Source organism: Dermacentor silvarum, chromosome 1 (genome assembly GCF_013339745.2).
Source record: "Dermacentor silvarum isolate Dsil-2018 chromosome 1, BIME_Dsil_1.4, whole genome shotgun sequence".
NCBI lineage: Eukaryota > Metazoa > Arthropoda > Arachnida > Ixodida > Ixodidae > Dermacentor > Dermacentor silvarum.
The window spans coordinates 134755198-134777670 of record NC_051154.1 but is presented as its reverse complement, the minus strand read 5'-3'; the positions used below and the strand labels follow the sequence as shown (position 1 = coordinate 134777670).

Below are 22473 nucleotides of genomic sequence, written 5' to 3'. Positions count from 1 at the left end.
GACGCATGGCGTGCTTCTGATGATTTTAGCAGGCGTTAAATGTTAGTTTTCTTTAATTCCAGTCTATATTTACCAACCTCAGTGATCAGGTGTTTTGAATGAATTCAAGTGTGCGGTGACGTTTTCTTTTCCATACCATTATTGTACGCCACCTGAGCCAAGACAAAAATGCGATCGTGACAAGTGAATACAACGAAACAACGTGCAACCTCTTTCAGGTCATTTCGGTAGTGTCGTGGCTTCCTACTTCATTTTTCTGCGCTGGGTCTTCTGGTTGAACATCTTCATCGCTGTTTTCGTTTCCTGTTTCCTGATGATTCCAGAGGTACGAAAGATTTATGCATGCCTATTGACTTCATTAGTGTATGGTACTGCTTCACCTGTTCATCAAGTAAACCTTAGGGAAGTGAATATGCGTCTATCGTCGTTTTTGGAGTTAAATATTTTAAAAACATCTTAGTGTGTCTGCAGCGTCCTTGCACTTGAGACGTCGGTAAACGACAGACTCTTTCACGTACTTGTGTTTGTTTTGATTTTATTTTCTGTTGGAACAAAAGGTTTTACGTGGCGATGACGACCCAAGCGGAATGAGAAAACAACTCGAAAGTGAAGAAATGAAAAGTGCTCTAAACCTGCAAGCTATATGGGAGTTTGAGGTACGCCACCATTTCTGTCTTTGCCATTTTATTTTATTTTCGCCGACGCTGAATAACTTCCCGGCCTGTATACTGTGTAATCGGTCTCTACTATGTCTTGCTAAAATCGTGTGTCGTTTCGAAAGCTGGCTGGCGTAAGAAAATGAGGGGCAAAATTCACAAAGCTGTACGAACAAAGGAACAACATGGGGGGGGGGGGGGGGGGGGCAAGCGCTTTAGCGCTGGCCGCACTACGATAGCCAAACCCACAATACAGAACGCGCCAGACACCATTCGTACGTATGAATAGCCTTGTGTGTTCTCAGACTAGTTGGTGACGTATTGAACGCTGTAAAATAATGGATACCAATAGAAAGAGACATAAACAACGACACGGGCCGTAAACACGAAGGACGACCACACATATCGTCATTGTTGTTAATTAGCCTTTGGTGTTTGTGTTTTTTTAAACTGTACCCAAGGCCTTTAGCCTTAGGAGTGCAGCCATGATTCAAATTAAGGCAATGCCAGCTATGGTTTTCATGATAACGCAAGTTTTTACTGAGATGTCCACTCACGTTACGAGGCGTGAAAAATTAAGATCTGTGGATGGTCACTCAAGGAGTACATTTATAGTGTGCAAAGAAAAATATTCCTTTACTACATAATGCATAAAGTTGATCCCCGGTCCCTTTCATTGTCTTTTTCAGGGTTATTTGAAGTATTCACCAATTTTTTACGGATATTACAGCAACAGAGAGATGACAGAGGAAGGATATCGACTTCCACTCGCTTACTTACTCTCTTCACTAACTATGTACATATTTAGCTTCTTCGTGATACTTCGAAAGTGAGTAGCTGCGTTTTATTTATCTCGATTACATAAAACATTCTGATATGCCTTTTTGTCCGAAAAAATGTCTGCTGGTACATTTGATTAGTCATGACGAATGCGTGCTGTACGTGCATGAAAGCATGCTATATTTTCATCAATCGCGCGCACTGCGAACATCTTGAGTGCTTTGAACAAACCGGATAGGAACAGCTTTTCTGCGGCTTATCTGCTAAATTTCTTTCGCATAGTAAACCACAATGTCCACAAGTTCTATCAATACCTGTGAGCAATATGACGTTCTTGTGAAAGGGAGATGATTTGACTATTAAAACATTAAAACAGATATATACAGTGTACTTCAGATCAGGCTTTCACATATCCTTATGTGCATTCTATATGGCATGCCTGGGCACGTGAGTGGTTTCATCGAAATCACTAACTAGCTAGTTAAATTAACTAGCTAACTAGCCACTAGCTTCATTAAATTGTGTCGGCGCGCTAACCAGTCTCAACAAACACTATTGAAATTTCCTTTTGAAGTGGTAAGTATTTAGGCGAACGAGAGAAGGGAAACCGAGGGGCTCTATTTTTTTAATAATGACCATATAAAGCCAACAGACAATGAAGCCAAGGAAAGCATAGGGGATATTAGCTGGGGCTGAAATTGAAATGTAGAAAATAATGAAGAAAAGGTAAATGAAAGTGGACTAAAAAATAACTTTGGTTATTTTTTAAGCGAAGCTTTATAGGCTCGCAAGTGTCGGCGGTGGTGCTAGTGGTGGCGGCGGCGGTGTCACGCTGAAAAGTGGGCCGATCCTGGCGATAGTGCAGAAAGGGTCCAAGCTCAATGGCACATACCAGGGACAAAAGAGAGAGAGAGAAAAATAAAGAGAGAGAAATAAAGAGAGAGAGGGAAATATAGAAAATCCCCACGAAGGTCAGACAAAGAAAGAGAGAAAGAACTAAGAGAGAGAAAGGAAGAGAGAGAGAAAGAAAGAGAGAGAGAAAGAGAGAGAGAGAGAAAGAAAGAAAATCAACATCAAGGTCAGAGAGCAAGAAAAAGAAAGGAAGGAAGAGATATAGAAAGAGAGAAAGAAATAAAGAGAGAGAAAGGAAGAGAGAGAGAAAGAGAAAGAAAGAGAGAGAAATAAATATAGATAGATAGAGAGAAAGAAAGAAAGAAAATCCCCACGAAGGTCAGATACACACACAAGCTTCGCTTACCTCAAATTTCTCGACAGGGGAAGGGCGGGTGATTTTTTTCTAAAATTAGGGGCCATTCACAAAGATTTTCGTTGCCTTTGCCTGGCCATCTTCGCTAATAATATAGCGAGCACTAGGATTGGCTATAATTTTCTCTTACGAACAAACAATTAGAACGTATAGCATTTTTTGTGAATATTGACCCAGGTTCTCAGGTGCGATTGACTTTTTTTGCTGGTTGTAACCGAGAAAGTTGAAACTGCTAGACAAAGAGCGTGAATTCCACGTGCAGTGCTCAACAACTGACGCGCGATGCTGGGGGTGTGTGGCTGCCGCCACTTTTTTGCACCACCGGTGAGCGCTGGGTGATCGCTATGGACTAAATAGAGTTACAATGAGTCACAAAGGCTCTCACTTTCATCTTATAACACGATGCATGGGCTCGGTGTACTCAGCCCTCACGGTTGATGCAAAAAGCACCGGCAGCCATGCGCTCCAAAGATCACGTTTCAATCACTGACCACTCTACAGGGAGGCGTCCGTTGAATAGGTTAAATCGAAGGTATATGTACGCATGATAGCGAAGTTGCCATAGAAGCCCATAAGTCCTGCAATGGCGGCTTGTGGAGGCACGGCAACACTATCTACATTTCGCGGGGACAACTTGTCGGCGAAAAAAAAAATCAACATTCGCCGTTCGAGGCTTGTTGCGTTGAGTAGTCTACTGCGCCAGCACACATCACATCGCTATGACATCGCATATGCTGAGCACGCAACAATACAAATGAAGCGTAGAAAGTGAGAACATTGGCCACGGCATCGCGTCACAATCCAACCCGAATACACCCATCTATATTTATAGACCTAATTCTATAACAGAATGCATTACACTGGTGCGCCTTGAGAGTTTTGCAGGAATTCAGAGCATGGGTTCACCCCGATCTTTATCCATGTGTCCTTAGTACCAACACACATCTGTTATTTCGTTGTTAAGATAAAATCAACATTACATTGAAATGAGTCACAATAACCACACTTTAATTTTCACTAACACAGCACGCGTGCCACCGGCAGTTTTTCTCTGGTACTGAAGACATAGCTAAAACATAATATTTAGTGATAAGGCAGTTCAAAAATAAAGTTACTGAGGAAATCTTGTAAGGTGAACACTATATATATTGTGACGGAAGCGAGATAGAGGCGAAGGATCTATTTACAGAATATATACAAAGAAGGCTAGGGCAAGAGATGTCTGATCCGGCACACGTGCAAGCGTCTTAATCGTCGTCTTCGTCGCTATGCCAAGCATTGCGTTCATCGATGTATAGACCGCTCCGTAACATCATAGCCATTACTTTTTATGGCTACGCATAAGAGAGTTTGGCGACATTACAGTGGTAAATACGGTAATACAATCTCGGCATATCTCAGCACGCACCGCCACGAGAAAACTTCAGAAAGCCGGCACAGTTTCGTATTCATAATTATTCGTGAATGGAAGCAAACAGCCTGTCATTTCACATTTTCCTATTATGACGGAGTTGTCTGCAGTTTTTCAAATGTTTCGTTTCAATGGAGACGTATTGGATGCCTAATTTTCAACAACTCGCTTTTTGCCCCGGAATATGTAGTCTCGCTTCAATCGCAAGACCATAATTGATGTCCCTGCTCATTGGCTTGGGAACCGTATTTCAGCCTCGCCTTCGCGACCATGTGAATTGACCTTGTTAAATCTGCCGGCAGCGCCTAACCGCAGTTGTCTGACAGCGATCGTCCTGGCCCAACGGCCACAGTTGACACGCTCGCCCTGCGGCGAAACAGTCGCCTCATCTATTCGCAGGTGAAATTTACTCTGATGACGCTACCCAAATGTTTATATAGCGTGAGCGACCGTAAGCTCGCAGGCGGCTGATATCGAACAGTCTGGGTCAGTGGATTTATGCGCATGGTTGTCCATTGTTACGGTGAGCACCTCATAAGTATCGGAACGTGAATAGCCGCTGGAATTTGATGTGGATGGTTAGTCGACATTCTTTTAATAATTGACACCTGCGTTAGGCATCATATCGGCTTGGATGTAAAGGTCACTTTTCTGTCATGAAGTTATGTTGATTTGAAAAGTATATAGCGAAACGTTTTCTTAAAACCGGATCACCAGGTCAGCGAGAGGCTGGAGCTCTGAGCGGGGAATTAAAAAAAATTCAATCCTTGAAGTATAGCTTTTTCGAAAATGTACTCGTAAAATGTTTCTGAGGCCATGTTTCGGTAGCGATTAATTCTATTTTTTCCCCTCTTAAGCGTCCCGGACGCTTCCGCGACCGTTATCGCCGGGACAAGCCACTCTGCGCAACAGATGATGCGAAAAGAAGACTAAAAAAAAATGAAATGAATCTTTTGCACAATATGGCCCATGGTACCTCAGTGTCTCTGTAGAAATATAAGTATCACGCTGCCCCGAACGAGATGCGAAGAGCAGCACGCAAAGTGTGTGAAGGTGCATATTTATAATGGTCGTCGCTGTGGTTAGACATTTCAGTGAAACCACCTGTTCCTCGTATGCCCTGTTATACAAGGATTTCCGAAAGCCTTAGTCAAAACAGCATGTACACCCGTGAGCAAAAGTATACGGACCAGGGTTTGCGCAAAAAAGCCGATTTTTTCAACTGCCTGCGAATTAAACTTGAAATTGAGGATTGCAGTCCAAACTTGGCATTGCGAACTTTCCATGGTACTCGTCAATTTCAGTTTATGAGTGTTAATTACGAAGAAATTCAGTTTTTTCGGCGGCCCTGTGGTCCGTATACTTTTGCTCACGGGTGTACATATTGATCAACGTAATGCTGCATTGCGTATTTTATTGTTATATACCCGAAGACAAGACTTTTAACTTCTATACGCCAAGTATGCAGGCGGGTGTTTTTCTTCTTCTCTAAGCAGTCCTGAGCGAGGTGTGAGAAAATGCGCGTACTTATTTTCATCACGAGGAAATGTTGATAGACTCGCCATTGACAATGTGAGCACTTGTTATAACTACGTTAATTTTTATGGCTCTCCTGGTCAGAATGGCGGAGAACTCTCGTCAAAGCAAAATGACGGAAAAGGAGGACGAGTGCACCTTCACATGGAAACTCTTTTCTGGCTGGGACTTCATGATTGGCAACTCCGAGACAGCGCACAATAAAGTAGCGTCTCTCGTAATGAGTTTCAAGGTCAGTGAACATACACGGTTGGCTGTGACGAACGTACACACCTTGAATGTGCGGTACCATTGGCAATCGAGACGGTTAAGGAGCTTTAAATTGACGACAACACAGCGTAACAAGCCATTGTCACTGGTATTATTACTGTTGCTATAACCATTCGGCACACAAAATACAAGAAAGAAATAATTAACTAATCTGGAATGAACAGTGGCCGAACAAGGAAGGCCTCAGCCTGAAGAACGGGGGAAATTCGTCAGGGCAACAGCTGTTTTTCCTTGTCAGTATTTATATGCTCATTCTCCCCAGGTGTGAGGGTAATAAGCGGGTACAAAAGAGGGCGCAGGTTGAGTAAGAGAAATCGAAATATTCAAAAGGAAGAATTAGTCGGGACAGTTAGAAAAGGTGGATTGAAGAGGAGGAGGGGGAGGGGATACAGGTTCTTCTAAGGACTAGTTGTGGTACCTGGAGCGAGGGTAGGCTAAAATAACAGCCTATTTTTGCACAAAGTATCATACTTGCAAGTATCCTCAAAATGACAAAAACTGAAAGCACCGATAATCCCCACGTACTCGAAAAGAAACTCGGCTTTACCTGCGCTATCTGTAACGTCAAATATATGATGAAATGTTCGTTCGGCCGCATACATATATCGGCGAAACGGAACAGTCATTTAAAATTAAACAGGCATAGCAAGGATGCGGCCAAGAAACTTCCCAAAGCAGTCATGCAAGATTTTAGCTTGCCAGGTCACACCTTAGAAGAACCTAAACTTTATATTCTACAGTCAAAAGCTTTAGTTCTACAGCTTTTGTTCTGCAGGAGACAGGAAATCTCATCCCCAAGTTCCACATACTGTGACCAACATTGCATATTTTAAAGAGAGATTGAGATTGTATTCGTTATATGACAAGGATATAAAAACAGCAACGCTTAACTTGGGCTACCTTAGATGTGATCAGAGCAGAGCTATAGGTGTTACCTCTCTCTCCCCCCCTCCTCTCCTTTCACTCCATCTTTAGTACGACATGTTTTGTACTAATTACGTGCTTTAATTCATTGTCTATAATCTTTCACTGAATATTAGTGCCCTTTTTTATTCATTCGATAGTTACGCGTATATTATAATCGATGAATCTGCTCTTCTTCCTCTCAATGTTCGAGCAGACATGCATTTGTACTTATTGTTTTTCTTATCCTATTGGCACTTTTTACTCTTAACTGGGTACCTGTTGATACAACCCAGGCTCTTTTACATAAAACTCGTTTTTGAACTCTCCCACGCCTGCTTAGTTCTTGCTTTCTGGAAAAACTATGCAACCGGGCCGGAAACGCCTGCGCACATGTGATTGTTAATTTCAGTATTTTCTTTCTGTGCCACCCCTACTTTTCAGAAAAAAAAAGACTTGCAGCATCCCCGGTGCGCTCCTCTTTCACCATCGCAGCTTAACCCTCCTTTTGAATATTATCACTGCCCTTACCCAGCCCTCACCTTACTCTTCTGTAACCGCCCATCATCCTCCCCACTAGGGGAGAATGAGCTGCATAAACACTGCCGAGGAAATGAGTCGTTGCTCAGACGAAGACAAAATTTACATTATAAAATGATGCTTCCCTTGCTCGGCAACTCATGACCATTTCGTCTCCATCTTAACTACTGTGCCCTCTGTCGCTACAGCTTTAGGAGCATCCGCGCTGTTGCGTGTAGAATCTGTTCTTGAAAAAACATTTTCTTAAATGTATTTTTGTCTTATGCAGGAAGCAATCCTTGAAGAGAAGGAACGAAAAAAGGAAGAAAGGAGCTGGAAAATCATGTTTCTCAGGGCCCTGGCAAATTTAATAGTTCTAATACTGCTGGCATCAAGCGCATACGCTGTTGTTCTCGTAGTTGAACGGTCACAAGAACCGGAAGCTGAAAAGACTTGGTACCGTCAAAACGAGGTACGTTGTGTGTTTTGAAATTTGCGTGGCAAGATTGTTTGGCTTTCCAGCTCTTTCTGTTTCCGCCCTTTCTATAGGCTGTCACGCACAATGTTCAATGCTGTCATGCACACGTCTCTCGTATTTATAGGTGACCTTGGTGGTGTCAATGATATCCATTGTTTACCCTAATCTCTTTGATCTGATTGGTTTGATGGAGCAGTATCACCCACGTATACAGCTTCGATGGCAATTAGCAAGGTAAGTTCGGATGAAACACACATGAAAATAATCCTTGCTCTTTCAGTTGCCTTGGGAGTAAATCATGAAAATCATGACTATGGGATAGGATTGTGTAACGGACATGCTTTGTGATACCCCCGTCATCAGGGCGAGGTTATCGCCGTTAACGTTTCCCCACGGACACGGGAGTAAGCAAACCTGTCCTTCACACAATCTTGATTTATTGACGCTTTACTTCCGTGGTTTAATTACGTCAGCGCATTAAAACTCACAAATCAAAAGACAAAAAATAAATAATGTCTAAAAAAAAGCCCTGCATCACACAATTTCCTGATACCCTTATTACAAGGACAACGCTATTGTATTTCAGCAATTGGGGCCGTACGTGCCATTATGCCATTATTTTCGAACCTGGTGTAGCTACGCGCATATTTTATCTCATAGCGAGCATATTTAATGTCATGTACGCGCTGCTCTATGCTGCATTGGCACAACAGGTTTGTTAGGAAGCGCGATCTTCAAGAAGAAACGTTGCTTACTAGTTAAAGTCACAAAAGGCACAAATAAGCATGCGTTAAATAGATTTTAATACTTTTAAAAGCTTTTAAGAAGTGTTGTACTTTTTTATGTCAAAAAGTATGCTTTTAAGAAGTGTTGTATTTTTTTATGTCAGAAAGTATGCTGGTAAACTGCAGACAAGATCTAGTTGAAGAAAAATAGCGCCTACATTTTTTCATAATTCAGACTCAAAATAACATCCTAATGACTCAAGCGTGAAAAAGAGCTTCCAACAGGTAGTCACAGGACTTTTGTTACATATTTTTTTTCAGTCATCGAAGCGTGTTGCCCAGCACATATAAGAACGCGGGTACGCTTTCGATGGTATACCGAACTGTCGGAGCATATTTCGTCGCTAATAGCGCCAAGTATTAATGTCATTAAAATTAAAGCATGCAACTGGCCTTTGAAGTAGAAGCATGAGGCGTTTAATGACACTAAGTTTGCTCGTGGGACGAGGACAGAAGACTTGAATGCACGTGCTTAATCTGAAATAGTAAGTACACATTTTCGTCGCAATGACACCAGTATGAAACATTGAGCAATGTCATGTTTCATAAAATGAATCATCAGGATAAACCACTGCATTAACTTCATCATAATGCAGTTTTCTCGACGGCTTGTGACAAAGCCCTATCACATGGTCAAGGACCTCAATCAAACTTGTTACAAGCTACCTAAAAGCACTCGCATAAGATTAAAGACAGAAATGATGATGATGATGATGATGATGATGATGATAATAATAATAATAATAATAATAATAATAATAATAATAATAATAATAATAATAATAATAATAATAATAATACGCCAATGGGACCCTAGTTCAAATCCCACCATCGGATGTGTAGTTTGTCTTTATTAAGCGATAACCAAGCCACGGCCCAGGGGCCGTGGCATAACTTCCGTCAGAGCCTACTGGGAGCTAACCTGACGAGCGACCGACCAACGCCTAACTTCAGGGAGGCAGGCAAAAAAAGATTCGCTTAAAAACGCTCGTGTACCGAACTTCGGGAGCGCATTAGATAACGCCAGGTAGTCGAAATTAAAGGAGCTGTCCAGCTACGATGTCTCTATGTTGCTCTGGGTAGCTAAACTTAATCAGTCAATCACTCGGTTCGAAAAACACGACATTTGCTTCTAGATATATCTCTGGGAAGCAAACCTAGGTCATTTCCCGCATAAGTAGAAATGTGTGTGTGCCTTATGTCCGTTTTTTCTTGTCTCTTTCAGAATATTGATATTGTATTTGCTAAATTTATATACTCTAATTTTTGCTTTGTTTGGAAAAGTCATGAGCATGGTGAGTAACGCTTGTTTCTTTAGTCGGTGGATTTAGTAGGAGGTCGGATGTTATATGCATGAACAGGCCGATCTGCCCTATTATATAATGCAAAGTTTGACTGATGAGGCATTCACGCTTCTGAGTAAGGAAGGTCGCGCGCCAAACTCGGTCACAAATGGTTGCTTTTGTTGAATAGGGACTGTTCTGGGTTATTCACTCGCTGCGTGATTGCTTAGATCCGCGACTGAAGTCCGTATGTGCTAAACTAATCAGCGGCGCGTCAGAGCGGGACTTCGGAATACGCCAACTCATATTTTACACGCGGATTCCCGCGAATGAACGTGCCTTGAGCATAACCATTGCCGCATTTTCTTCTCTGCAAATCAGGCTATTAGAGCAGACACCGTCGCGGTACATTTGCACTATGAACTTGTGCAGGAGGTGTAGTGAACGACACATGGATATAACACAACTCTGATCGATAACAACGACAAAAACATTGCTCGCTTGCTTGATCCCTAGACCATGACGCGTGCATACTACGGGGATTGCTGAAGAAGCCAATCCGATGTTCCAGGGCGCAAGAAAAAACGAAAAAGAACGCCGAGGAAAAGACGATTGTACAGCTAGAACGCTTAAAGGCTGTACCTGTCCAGTCGTATTTTTTTCTGCGCTCTTCTACATTGAAGATGTGAGCCTCTAGTTGGTCGGGAACTTTCGTGTTCGCGTGCGCGGTGCTCACAAAAATGTGGGCCGATCCCGGAGAGAGTGCAAAGAAGCGGGAAGCACATATTGTGCTGTTTCTCTAAGAGGCATCACATGACGTCATCAGGTGACATCATCACTTGACAAAGACGTCATCGCGTGACGTCACGTTTGACGTTTTACATGATCAGATTACATCATCAGGCGATACCGTCACGTGATGACGCTGTTATTCTTGTGTATTGGAATTACAATCCGAAGCTATCATGTCGGCAGCTCGTGTGTAAGTTGGAGTTTGCGAACTTTCTGACGCAATTTACTTTAAAATGTAATTAGTTCACTAAGGCACTTGCTCTTGGCGGAGAGCCTAGAGGAATGAGTATGTATGCTGCACTTCCGCACACGTGCGTGCGCGCGTGGCGTATACGTCGCTTGTGGTGGTGGTGCTCGTCTAACGTCGTCTAACGTCGGCAACAGCTTCGCTGTACATCCACTTTCACAAGGTGGAATGGAGGCGGATTTTTTTTTCGTTTTTTTCTTATGCGCTGAAACGTGGCTTTGTAGAAATTCCAACGAGCCCTACTTTCTGCCCCAAATATGGCGATAACAATGAGATCGTCATTAAAGTTCTTATCAAAAATTTGTTCAGGCGAAAGCAGGCGCGAGCGGCGCCAATCCCAATAATTAAACAATGCACTTCGGGGTGGCGGCTTCCAATGCGCGTGTGTGTGAACATTGCTTGCCGCGAGCCGCTTAATAGTTGCCACGCGTGGTTGGTCGCGTGTTCTCAGTTAGTCACCATTATATATCTCCATTCGACTGAATGAAGACATAAGGAAAACCAGAAAGCAAGTGCACCAGGATGTAAATCATATTAATTAGAACAACCCACAGCTAGTGAGGAAACATCATTTGTGTGTTGTCTGTTCTTTTTTTTTCTGACGCGGCTATTCTCTGTACAAGCTTTTTTTTCTCTGTCTACCGTTGTGTTCTCTCCTCGTTTCCAGACCAGTGCCCTTGTCGGTATTAAGGAGAACATCACATACTTGTTAGACATGGGTCTTTTGGAACCATCGATACTGAACACCACAATACTCGACAGCAACACCACTACTTTTGTTCCGTCCACGATGTCAGAAGAATCGATTTTCTCGACCACGACAATGGAACCTTTCATCGCATCGCTGGCTGAAGCTCTGGTTGGACAATCTTTCGCGCAGGGCGCATCTGGACCATTTACGCCGAACAATAACTGCACTATCGTTCCGGTGAATTGTACGCTTCTTTTCCAACTGGGCGTGAACCTTACCAGAGCGGGGATTCTGCCATTTCTCCAGTCTGAGAGCCTCGTCGTCACGAACAGCACCTACCTGGATGAGATGGCCACCACGTTTCTCCCATTCATAAACGAAACTGCGCCAACAGCAGCTCAAACTGAAGAGTCCACGACCACTCAGGTGCCGCCGACAAGGCTATTCGAAGGTTACGACGCCATCTTGCTACGAATAGCTAACTTCACGGTAATAGGTGTGGCCAATTGGACGTACCGGTTCCCATCGAGTCCCGATGGTAACATTTCAATGCCAGTCATTTACGTGGACAACTACTCGAAGACTGTGAACGTAACAGACGAAGAGCTAAGCTCCACGCCAGAAAAATGGCCACCGTTGTGGAAGGGCACAGTGGGCACTCCGCGGGACCCGAACGACACCACTGTTCCCACTTGGACCGAGTTCGCTACGACTTTGGACCCCAACAATTGTACTGTGGTGTACGTGTCTGTGTGCAATGGTGTCACTGACGGGCCTTTTGATATTCCATCGTGGACGTCGTCCGAGACAACACGGACAACATCGACCACCACTGAACCCAGCACGCGGAAACCTGGCAGCCCTCTTAGGCCTGAGGACTTACTCAAGGTCGACGAGCAGACGAAAGAAAAACTCAGGAAACTCTGTTGGGAGACGATGTTCGGCCAGGTGCGTGGAGATTCGATTGCAAGCATGAAAGCTATCTCTGATGCTCATTAGTTGCTCTGGCTCTTGAAGATCGTATTAAAAGCGCGATGCATTGGTGATGTTGCGCAGTATTGGTAACATCTTCGAATGGTTATAAGAACATAAGTGGTGTAATCTTCAGGTAGTCTAGGACAGTGTAGTTGTGAAGTATTGTAGTCCACAAGTGCAGTCTCAAGACCGGAGGGCAGAGAGCAAGTTGCTCTCTTTAAAATTTGAGGAAACGTTGCCTAACGGTAAAGCTCTTGCCAGACAAGGCCGTGGCGAGAAGCTGACTGCCGCTCCCTCGCCCACTCTCCGCCATCACCCAGGGCCCTGCCCATGTCTTGCTTTCGAGCTCACGGAACTTTACTTTTTAAACCTGATTGAATTCTGCCGCTCGCAGAAAAAAATGATGCAAGTCAGCCTGTGAATATTTTATTAGATTATTATTAGGTTTGAACACATAGAAGGAGATACAAAGAAAAAAAAAGGAAAGAGCAGGCTGGCAACTGCTATGGCGACGACTCCGATGCGGGGGTAGGGGAGGAATGTCGATTGCAGGTCGAGGCAATGTGAAAGGTCCTGTGTGGCGGGTGAAGGGATAACTCGCCTCATCGCACAATCGATCCGCAGCATTTCATTTGCTTCTATCTCTGCTATTACTAAAGCCATCCTAAAAATTCTTTGGATGGATAGCTCGCTGAGCGGCGCTTTACAAGAGGCGTGGTGAGGGGCCTTTGAGTAGATAAGTTTTATGCATAAACACCTCCGCAATGTTTCATCAACGTTTTCTTGCAAATACCACGGAGATTTGTGGAAGTTACAGTCATGGACATTTTCAACTACCGGCCACGCCACATCACAGTGGTTGATTTGGGTGTTCCAAACCGTTACGTGCCAGTACAACCGATGAGAACAAGCGGCTAAAGTTTGGTTTGCCTAATTTATTGCAGACTGGCGATTAGTCGCTATAAGGCTGTTGCAGTGTGTTAACCATTTATATATGTCGCACGCGAATGGGTCTGTGCATGTTCTCAGCTTTCGCGCTTGTAAATAAAACAGGCTAAATTGTTGATATTTAAAACTAAATATAGCATAGCTAAATTGGCTACTGAAGATGCACATTTCCGAAGCTAGCACTTCCTAGGTAATATGTCTATGCGATTTGAGCTGTGATGTCACGTGCGAAGCCAGGGAGCCCCTTGACAACCATGCTTTGGAAAAAATTTGGCCACTCAACATGTGGGCCACATATCTCATTAAAGGGATATGGACACAAAATCTGAAAATTTTACAAAAATGGTGAAAATGAATCCTCAGTGTGTGATTACACCGAAAAGAAATGGTCACTTAGCTCATTTTTGAGCTGATGGCTTTATTTTTGGCTTTTCTGCGAGCGCGCGCCTCGCCGCCCGACCCGCGGGAGTTGGAAGGCGTGAGGTCACGACACCCTCGTTGGATAGCCAGCCGGCCGGCGGCGGTAATTCGAAGCGCGCCGACGCCGCCATCGCGAGCACGGATTTGAGTTCTGGTGCCTCTTCCAGCGATGAGTACACGTCTGAAGACGAGGACCATTCCAGTTTGGCAAGAAATATTACCGCTTACGGTTATGAGCCTTCCGCGTCAAGCGACGAAGAAAAGCAGGCGGCCGTGGAAGTGCCGGTCAGGTTTTCGCGAACCGTAGCGCGAAGATTTCGCTCTGCAGCAGACACTTGCGCAAGAATTATTTGTCATTTCCTCTGTAAACTTGCTTTTTTCAAAAGAGCACGCAGGCGAGGCAATTGCGGGGTACTTCAGCACTGCGTGGATGACTGAATAGTAGTTTAATTTATGCCGTCAGCGTGAGCAAGTGCTGTGCCTCCGAGACTCTCACGTACACTTCGCCAGCCGCCCGATAGATGGCAGCACCTGTCTGGCGTTCTCCCCAGTTTCCCCCGCTTTTAGCCTGTAGAGAAGCAGAGCTGTGTGTGTGTCTGCCCCGCTGCCATGTAGGACTGATCTCGTGAGTCGCACTCGCGCGCGCTAGCCTTGTATTGTTTTACTATGCCTTGCCAACATTTTTAAAGACATTACTGCCTTCGTGCCCAGCCTCGGGCATCTCGCCCCAGCCTCGCCCTCACACTGCACAAGAAGGCTGCAAGTGAACGAAAACAGTACCGACATCTTTTCGCCTCCTCTTTCAAACGCACCGCTGATCATTTCTGCCTTGCGTTTTCGTGGTCCGCACCAATAAAGTCATTTTTTAGAGGTCGCCAGGCTGGGTGTGATGGCTAACAGGCAGTTAACCAAAGTTTACGCACCTTCTCCTCTCTGGGAAAAGTGTGCGACGGCGTGTCACGACCGACGATGCTGTTATAACAGCAGTGTCTGGGCATTTCCTTCCGCCGCGACGAACGCGTCAATACCGAGCGACGACCGCGGGAAGGCGCATGTAAGACGCACCATCTGCGTGGAGGGCCGACGGGGATAAAGTTTTAGACGGACCACGTGCGAAGATCTCCGAAAGGGGTTAAACAAACGCTGAAAGGGACCGACACCCCAGGAAACACTGCGACGCCTGTGGCCCACCTTGTCCGCGCGCGCGCGCGCGGGTGGGCGTTATGACGTCAAATTTCAGCTTCTGCCTGCGGCCGCTTGGAGGCAAGGTACAACAAAAAATTGCAAAAAAAATGTTTATCGTTCTTTTTTCAAAGCAGCTTGTTGTATTCGTCATTTTCAACAGTTCAACTTTTGTTCCGACGCAAAAAACCACGCGCCAACGTTTGTGTCCCTATCCCTTTAATACGTATGGGCTCTTCTCGTCTTCCGGCGTGTCGTCGCGGCCCAAATGGTACAGGCCTTTTATCTAAGAGGTGAGGCACAAACTTGCAGCAAAAAGCTAAAATTCCAGGCAAACTGCATAATAATGAAAAAATTCGCACGCGTTCACATATTGAACTTTGCAAGCTGATAAGTAGCAGATAATGTTCTTAATAAAATGAGATAATTGATTCTTAAGAAGCTTTCTGGTTTGAACCCAACTGCCTTCTGTGACTTCAGCTTAACTTCACTGTGGAAAGAAACTAGAAACTAGTGTAAATAGGTGCTTAGCCTTCGTGCACCACTGTGTGCTGGCATAAAATCAGTGATGTCGTTGATTATGTATGAAAGTCGGGTAGTTATATTTGACGGACTCAATTCTTTGTAGCATAAACGCTAACTCAAGAACGCTGCATAATTTTCATCATTTAGCAACCCCTCTGAAATGTAGTTTTTTCTGCTTGCGTTTCAGGAGATTGTCAAGATTACAGTAATGGATCTTGTAATGACTATAGCATCAACCATTATCACCGATTTCATAAGGGCTCTCATTGTCCGTTATGCCAATGACTGTTGGTGCTGGGACCTCGAACAAGGGTTTGTAAGTGCTTGCACTATATTTAATAGACATCGCAGTGTGCAATATAATCGACTCTCGTCGATACCTCAGCATTTCATGGTCTCATAAAACACGCGCTCATACGCTTTGAAGCTCTAAAACATGGCAAGGAAATCTTTACTATCTGTTAAGGGTGCTATTGTTAAAAGCGTGCGAATATTCGAATTTAGAAAGCAACGACTATCAATCTATTGTATTTGCTACTAGGAATGAACCGGCAGTATTGGATTATCCGAATACTTTCAGAATACATTGAGAATATTATATGAATAAATGTTTAGGCTGGGAGTTCCGCTTTCCAGCAACATTAAATGGCTTTTGTAGTCCGTGTGAAACTTCTTCTCGGGCTAGGTGTTCTCAAATAACAGGGAAGCCCAGGAATACCTAACCCTAGAAGCGCAGCTTCCTGTAAGTGCAAGTTTTACAATGCACGAGCTGTCTATCTCAGTGATGGCATGCACTGGGCAGCAAGTATGAGATCTTTTTAGCGAAAAAAGTGGTTTGTAATGCACATAATAGAGACAGAAAGTAAAAGCCTGTTTCCCTTGCTGAAACAATGACAGGCCTTAGTAAACCTTTCTCTGCCACTAGCAGTTATGAGCTAGCGAATGGGCATTGTACTTTGATACAAGCGCAGAAATGTAATGTAAAGAAATACGTCCGAGCAGATATACCTTGGATCAAGCCTATTATTTTGCATTTTAAAGCCCTGAATTTTAACCACCGCGCCAAGGCTACTTTTTTTTTCTCATTTATTGCCTATACTTGTAGACAAGACAGTGTGTGCGTTAGTACTCCACATTACTATAAATTTTGCGCAAAGAAAGCGGGCATCACACTAGTTTATAATGTGTGTTGGAACACTGACACAAAATCTTCGTTGTGTTTTCTTATCATACAGCTCACCATATATGATATCCCTAACCACTAAGTAGTCGCACTGCTTCGCACACAGATCAGGCGTTCACATCGCTGTGCTTGTAAGCAAAAAACCTACGCCAGACTGCACGCGGCCACAGAAAAAAAAAAACACACGAAAAAGAACCTCTCTTATCTAAGAGATCTCATATTCAGCTGGCACAAATCGAATGCCATATATGGGGGTCAAGAGATGGGGGCTTCTTTACAGTCCTCTGTAAATACGCCACCACCGCCCACCGCGGTAGCTCCGTGGCAATGGTGTTGCGCTGCTGAGCCCGTGGTCGTGGGTGCAATCCCGGCCGCGGCGGCTGAATTTTGATAGGGGAGGAATACAAAAACGCTCGTGCATCGTTCAGTTGGAGGACGTTAAAGAGTCCCGTGTGGTCAAAATTAATCCGGAGCTTTAAACTATGGCATCCCTGGCAACCCCCTGTGCATTTCAGACCGTTAAAACCACAAATTAAATTAATTGAATTACGTCACGGCCGCTTTGCGCAAGCGAACACATAACACTTGCATTGGGTGCTGAGAAAATACTGACGGTTCTCCGTCGGGCTCATTTCGTGCACCGTACCACAGCGTTGTTCCGGACGCGGTGCCTGCGGCGTTGGTGCACGTTCACTGCGGCATGCTACTCCGTCGCACCACCTTAATTTCCATTAGGCTGCACTTTCTGCCTGCAAGATTCATGTGTTCGTGAAGCAAGGGCTCAAAAAATGCACCAGGGGTAAAGAATACAGCGAAGGCCACTTCGCGTAGTGCACGCGCACCATGCGTGTCTTACGTTCTTACATATCCTGCTTACTTATCGATGGCGGTGCGGACAGCGCATGTCTGCTGCTGCATGGACGCTGTATGCTTCTTCAGATTTCATTATTAGTTTCCGGGAATTCTTCAGGAGCAATTTCGTATTGGCATAAACAGTGAAGGAGACGGGAGCAGCTAGATAAGTGTTGTACGAAGTAATTGAGTTAAGGGAGTTAAAGTGTCACTACAGTCTGTGGATTGTTGTTTAAACTTGAGTAGCTTTTTGCTTGCGGGTGAACTCAAAGTATAGAAAGCTCTTCAAATAGGTTTACTTATTTTATGACCCACCTAATCTAAATGTTTTGGCCAAACATGTTGTTCTCGCGCCGGTGGCACAAAAGATACCTATAGCCCCATCTACATTTCGATAAATTGTAGGTAAGTAAAAGATGATGCAATCGCATTCTTTCAACGAAAGATTCGCGCAGAGCGACGATGTGTTAATTTGTGTTCAAAAAGCATTGTTTCCGGATGCTGTTAATAATATTGAAGATAAAGTATTCCTTGAAGCTTTTCTGCCAACGTTCACACTATAATTTTCGTTCCGTACACCTAACGGGTACTTTAAGTCCCAAATTGCTGACATGCTTTTTTTAAACTAAGCTATGCTCTATAGGACATGGTAGGACAACAAAGGACAACATCGAAATCATATCACTGAATTTGTGTTAGCACGTGTTCGCTCTAAAAAAAAACGGTAATATAGCTAGAAGGAACTCGAAAATATTGGTAAATTCAATCCCTGTTCACATTCCGTTCCGTAAACAGAACAAACTAGTTTCGTATTGGCATCTACATTTAAAAAAGCTAAATATTCGCACAGATTCAGCTAGTTATCAGCATATAGGAGAAACAGCTGAGCGAGTGGCACGTGTAAGGGCTTCCCGGAACTGCGTGTTGGTGAGAAACAATGACCGCCAGTCAAATTGCTGCTGGTGAAATTAACAGTTCGTGCATGGCTAGCGCACTGCGTGTAAGAAGTACATCAAGACTTGATATCACAGAAACTCTTATGATACCACCGCGTGCTAATAGATTCGTTAAAATGTCTATTTAAAAGTGCCGTAAATACAGGGCGATTGCGATATTGAAGCAATTGGCAAGTGTGCATATGGCGGTTTCAGCCGTGGCAATTCAGGCACTCTACCACAACAAACTGTATGACACTGTCGTCGTAATGAATAGTTAATATGAATAGGCTAGTTCATATTACGCACTTCGCTTCCATAAGGCTTTCAAAAATATGGAATCATTAACTCTTCTGTCGACGTGAAACTTGCAAGCAGCAAGTTATCGCATACCTCCACTGACAATAAGATTTCAGCGTTCAACAGTGCTTTATTCAGTCTTAAACAAAAGTGACAAATAATGTATTTGTATTATCAAAGTAGATAATTAGAGTCAAGTTAATGACATGAGAATCTTACAACAACCTCTGCCTGGTGTGTTTCAAGAATATGCGTGGTTATGAACTTATTTTTTTTAAACAATAAAATTTCTTGGCGCCTAATTCACAACTCAAATTACAAGGGCAAGAAAACTTGTGGGTGCCGATAAATGTTGTTTTCAACGGCAACAACGATTAATCTTCCGTTGCAGCATCTACACAGAAATGTTGCATGCAGTTTTTTCTTGCGCAACATCTTCGCTGCGCTAGCGTCTTTATAACTTGACATTTAGTTACTTCTCCAGGTCAAAACAGTTACGTTGGTAGAACATTATGAGCACATGTGTTAATTATAATGAATAGACTATTGTAGGTGTTATATCACCGTGAACTTATGTATTCAATGATTGTCATGAACAGTGTGACGAAAATGTTAATTGCTTATCACCGTTGTATCTTTACAGCCTGGATATGGAGACTTCAAGATTGCCGAAAACATACTACACTTGGTGAATAATCAAGGAATGGTTTGGTGAGAGAAATAAGGGGCAATTATTTTGTGGTCATAAATTCTTAACATGATGTTTTCAGTTGGTAAAGAGAGTGCGCTGAGTGGTTGCAGCTGTTTCATGCATTTTGTTAAAACAAATGTAGGATGGGCATAACAAGGCATATACGTTATAACCAGAGCCAGCTCCCAGAAGAATGTGACTTCATCATCCCATATACCAATAAACATTGCTGAAAGAAACAAAAACCTTACGTGATAGAAATATGTAAACCGGGTTTCAACTGACCAAGCTTCCCTTTTAGAAAAGCTCTTCTTGATTGGCTGCTGTCTCCACTAATCAAGTATACGCAGTCACGATTTGCGGCACTTGTTTTCGCTAAACGTTCTAGCACGCCAACTAGCGTGCGACAATAACATTTACTACCAAAGGTATCAGCGCATATTCGCAGATAACACGAAGAAACTGCACCTGACCTGAAAATATTTTTGAGCAATTCTTAATGGCTGTTCACTCGAAGTCAAAGCAATGCTCAGTTTATTTTTGCATGCTACTTATCATGATTGAACGCGGATCATATGAACTCTAAAAATGACTGGACAAAGATCCACAGTGAATGCGACAGCACTTCAATAGTAGTGAATTTGCATTTGCTGCCTGCATGGCTACTGAGGTCTGCGGATGGTCACCTGGTGGTGAGGTCACTTGGTGTTTTTGTTTTGCGTTGTCTTGATCACGGGAACACATTTTAGAAGAATATAGGTTATTTGATCAAAAACACTTAAAAGTCCATTTATCTACGGCTAAGAAACCTAAAGGCGAAAGACTCAGTCATGATCATGAATCAACTTTTAGCCTTTTCTTTCACTTAGTACCACATCCGAACCCATTCCATTGTTTTTTGAGTGTTATTCTTTTTTCGCTGAGTTATTTTCATTTTGGCTGTGTCATGCTCATGACTATGACTTCTACCATCATCCTTTGTGCTTCCTTCACTTAGTGCCCACATCCGAGCCTATTCCAGTGCTTTTTGATTGCTAATCCTGTTTTTCGCCAAGTCAGTGTCATTTTTTGTTGAGTCATGGTCATTATTGAATAATTGTATTCTACTATTATTGTCGTTATTATCATAACTATACTTGCACCCATTCCATAATTCTAGATTCTTTGCCACTTTGGGGGTTCTTGAGCCATTTTCAGCTTTGTCATTATCATTATTAATTTAATGACTATCATTATCAGTTATCATTATTTATATTCCTCATGCAATTAGCTATCGATTGATGTATAATTTTATGAGGTTTGTAATGATATTATTGAGTTATCGATTTTTAACATATTTTTTACCGATATTTGTCTTATTCTTGGCTCCACTTTTTCAAGGTCACCTGAAAACGAGACAGACATATAAGGCTTTCGCCTTAATATTTAGTTCTGGCGAATGGCTGGACCATGTGCAGGCTACCGCAAGCCATCAAACACACAGAAGTTACGATAAAGTTAGATTTCCTCGCGGGTTCGCCACATAGGCTGAAGTTAAGATGAACAGTGTGGTGGTCGTTCGGCGGAGTATCTAATGCATGTTAAGATTCGTTGAAACATGCCTGGGCTGGGCAGGAATTTCGCTTTTCCTCCATTCCTATGGCCCCGAGAACTATTGAGGTTGGAGGTACTAAATACGTATGTAACAATGATGCTTTGACGATGTCAAGAAATATGCAGACCTAACTGGGGAGATAGAGATAAAGGAAAGCAAGGAACTTTGACCAAGTCTGAGCCTGTTTGTCTACACTGCACAGGGGCTACCGTAAACTGGGGGAGGCAAAAGGGGAAGAGAGGTTAAGCGGAGGAGATAGGACAAAGTTCAGGTGCGCTGGACGCAGACGAAACGGAACAGAATATTCATCACTGCCTCGCAGACGGTCACTCAGTGGTGCTGATTTCGAAAACTAGAGAAGCGTTCTTGTGGCTTTCTGCTTCTGCGTGGTGCGAAGCTTTGATTTAACTGTCTTGCTCTCAATGAAAAGTCTTCCATGTAGCGACACAGTGGTGTGGAGGGCAAGTCCTTGATCTTCAAAGAAAGAGCAGTTGCATATAAATGTTCTATGTTTGGCGATTGAGCCAGGGACTTGGTGGTTCCAAGCAGGCTGACACAACGGGAGACATGGCGATGCAGTGAGCACAAAGGCACAGTAGCTGCATTATTACACTACGCGATAAAATATTTTAACTGATCCAAATGCGTTAGCTTTTTGGCAATAAAAATAATCTGAAATTAAAAGGAATTTTTAAAAGGATAAATCGTTTTGTTCAGCATCCACTGAGCAACTTTAGATCACGTTTGTTGCATTAAAAGTGTAGGCAAGATATAGCGGCTGTTGGGGAGAGATTTTATTCATGCTCATCAACGCAAAATCTATTAAGACTTAGAGATTGACTCCAACCAAATATTTGGTTGGAGTCAATCTCTAAGTCTTAATCAATTTTCCCAACCAGACAGGTAATTCTGTCGGAATGTTTAGCTTCACGCAAAATCTAGCACCAAGTTTACAACTGAGCAATAAAAAACGATAACGTGGTCCTCTCAACTGCAACAGTTGGGGCATAAAACGTGTAAAAACTTAATATACCTCTGACTTTTGCATAACTCATGTGAAATATGTAATAATTTCAATTAAGGTGTAAACTTTCCTCCACTTTGGACTACCTCAGCTTACGCAAGGGCAGCATTCATTTTTGGCGCAAAAATACGAAGGTGTAAACATTTATGCATCATTGTTATTTATTATTGCGATAGCAATTATATGGACACTCAAAAGCAGATTTCTGCCGTCGGCGTCGCCGTCG

At 43.3% G+C, this 22473-nt stretch overlaps 1 protein-coding gene across 1 annotated transcript in view; it reads left to right on the top strand.

The window, feature by feature from the left end:
- LOC119461085 (transmembrane channel-like protein) overlaps positions 1-22473 on the top strand; it is an 86394-nt gene that overhangs the window by 23594 nt on the left and 40327 nt on the right. Inside the window, exons 5-14 of the mRNA XM_049669307.1 lie at positions 219-325; positions 558-656; positions 1346-1485; positions 5735-5882; positions 7632-7814; positions 7945-8054; positions 9831-9900; positions 11595-12566; positions 15856-15984; positions 19582-19649. Of these exons, the coding sequence (XP_049525264.1) occupies positions 219-325; positions 558-656; positions 1346-1485; positions 5735-5882; positions 7632-7814; positions 7945-8054; positions 9831-9900; positions 11595-12566; positions 15856-15984; positions 19582-19649 (2026 nt within the window). The remainder of the gene's footprint in view (positions 1-218; positions 326-557; positions 657-1345; positions 1486-5734; positions 5883-7631; positions 7815-7944; positions 8055-9830; positions 9901-11594; positions 12567-15855; positions 15985-19581; positions 19650-22473) is intronic.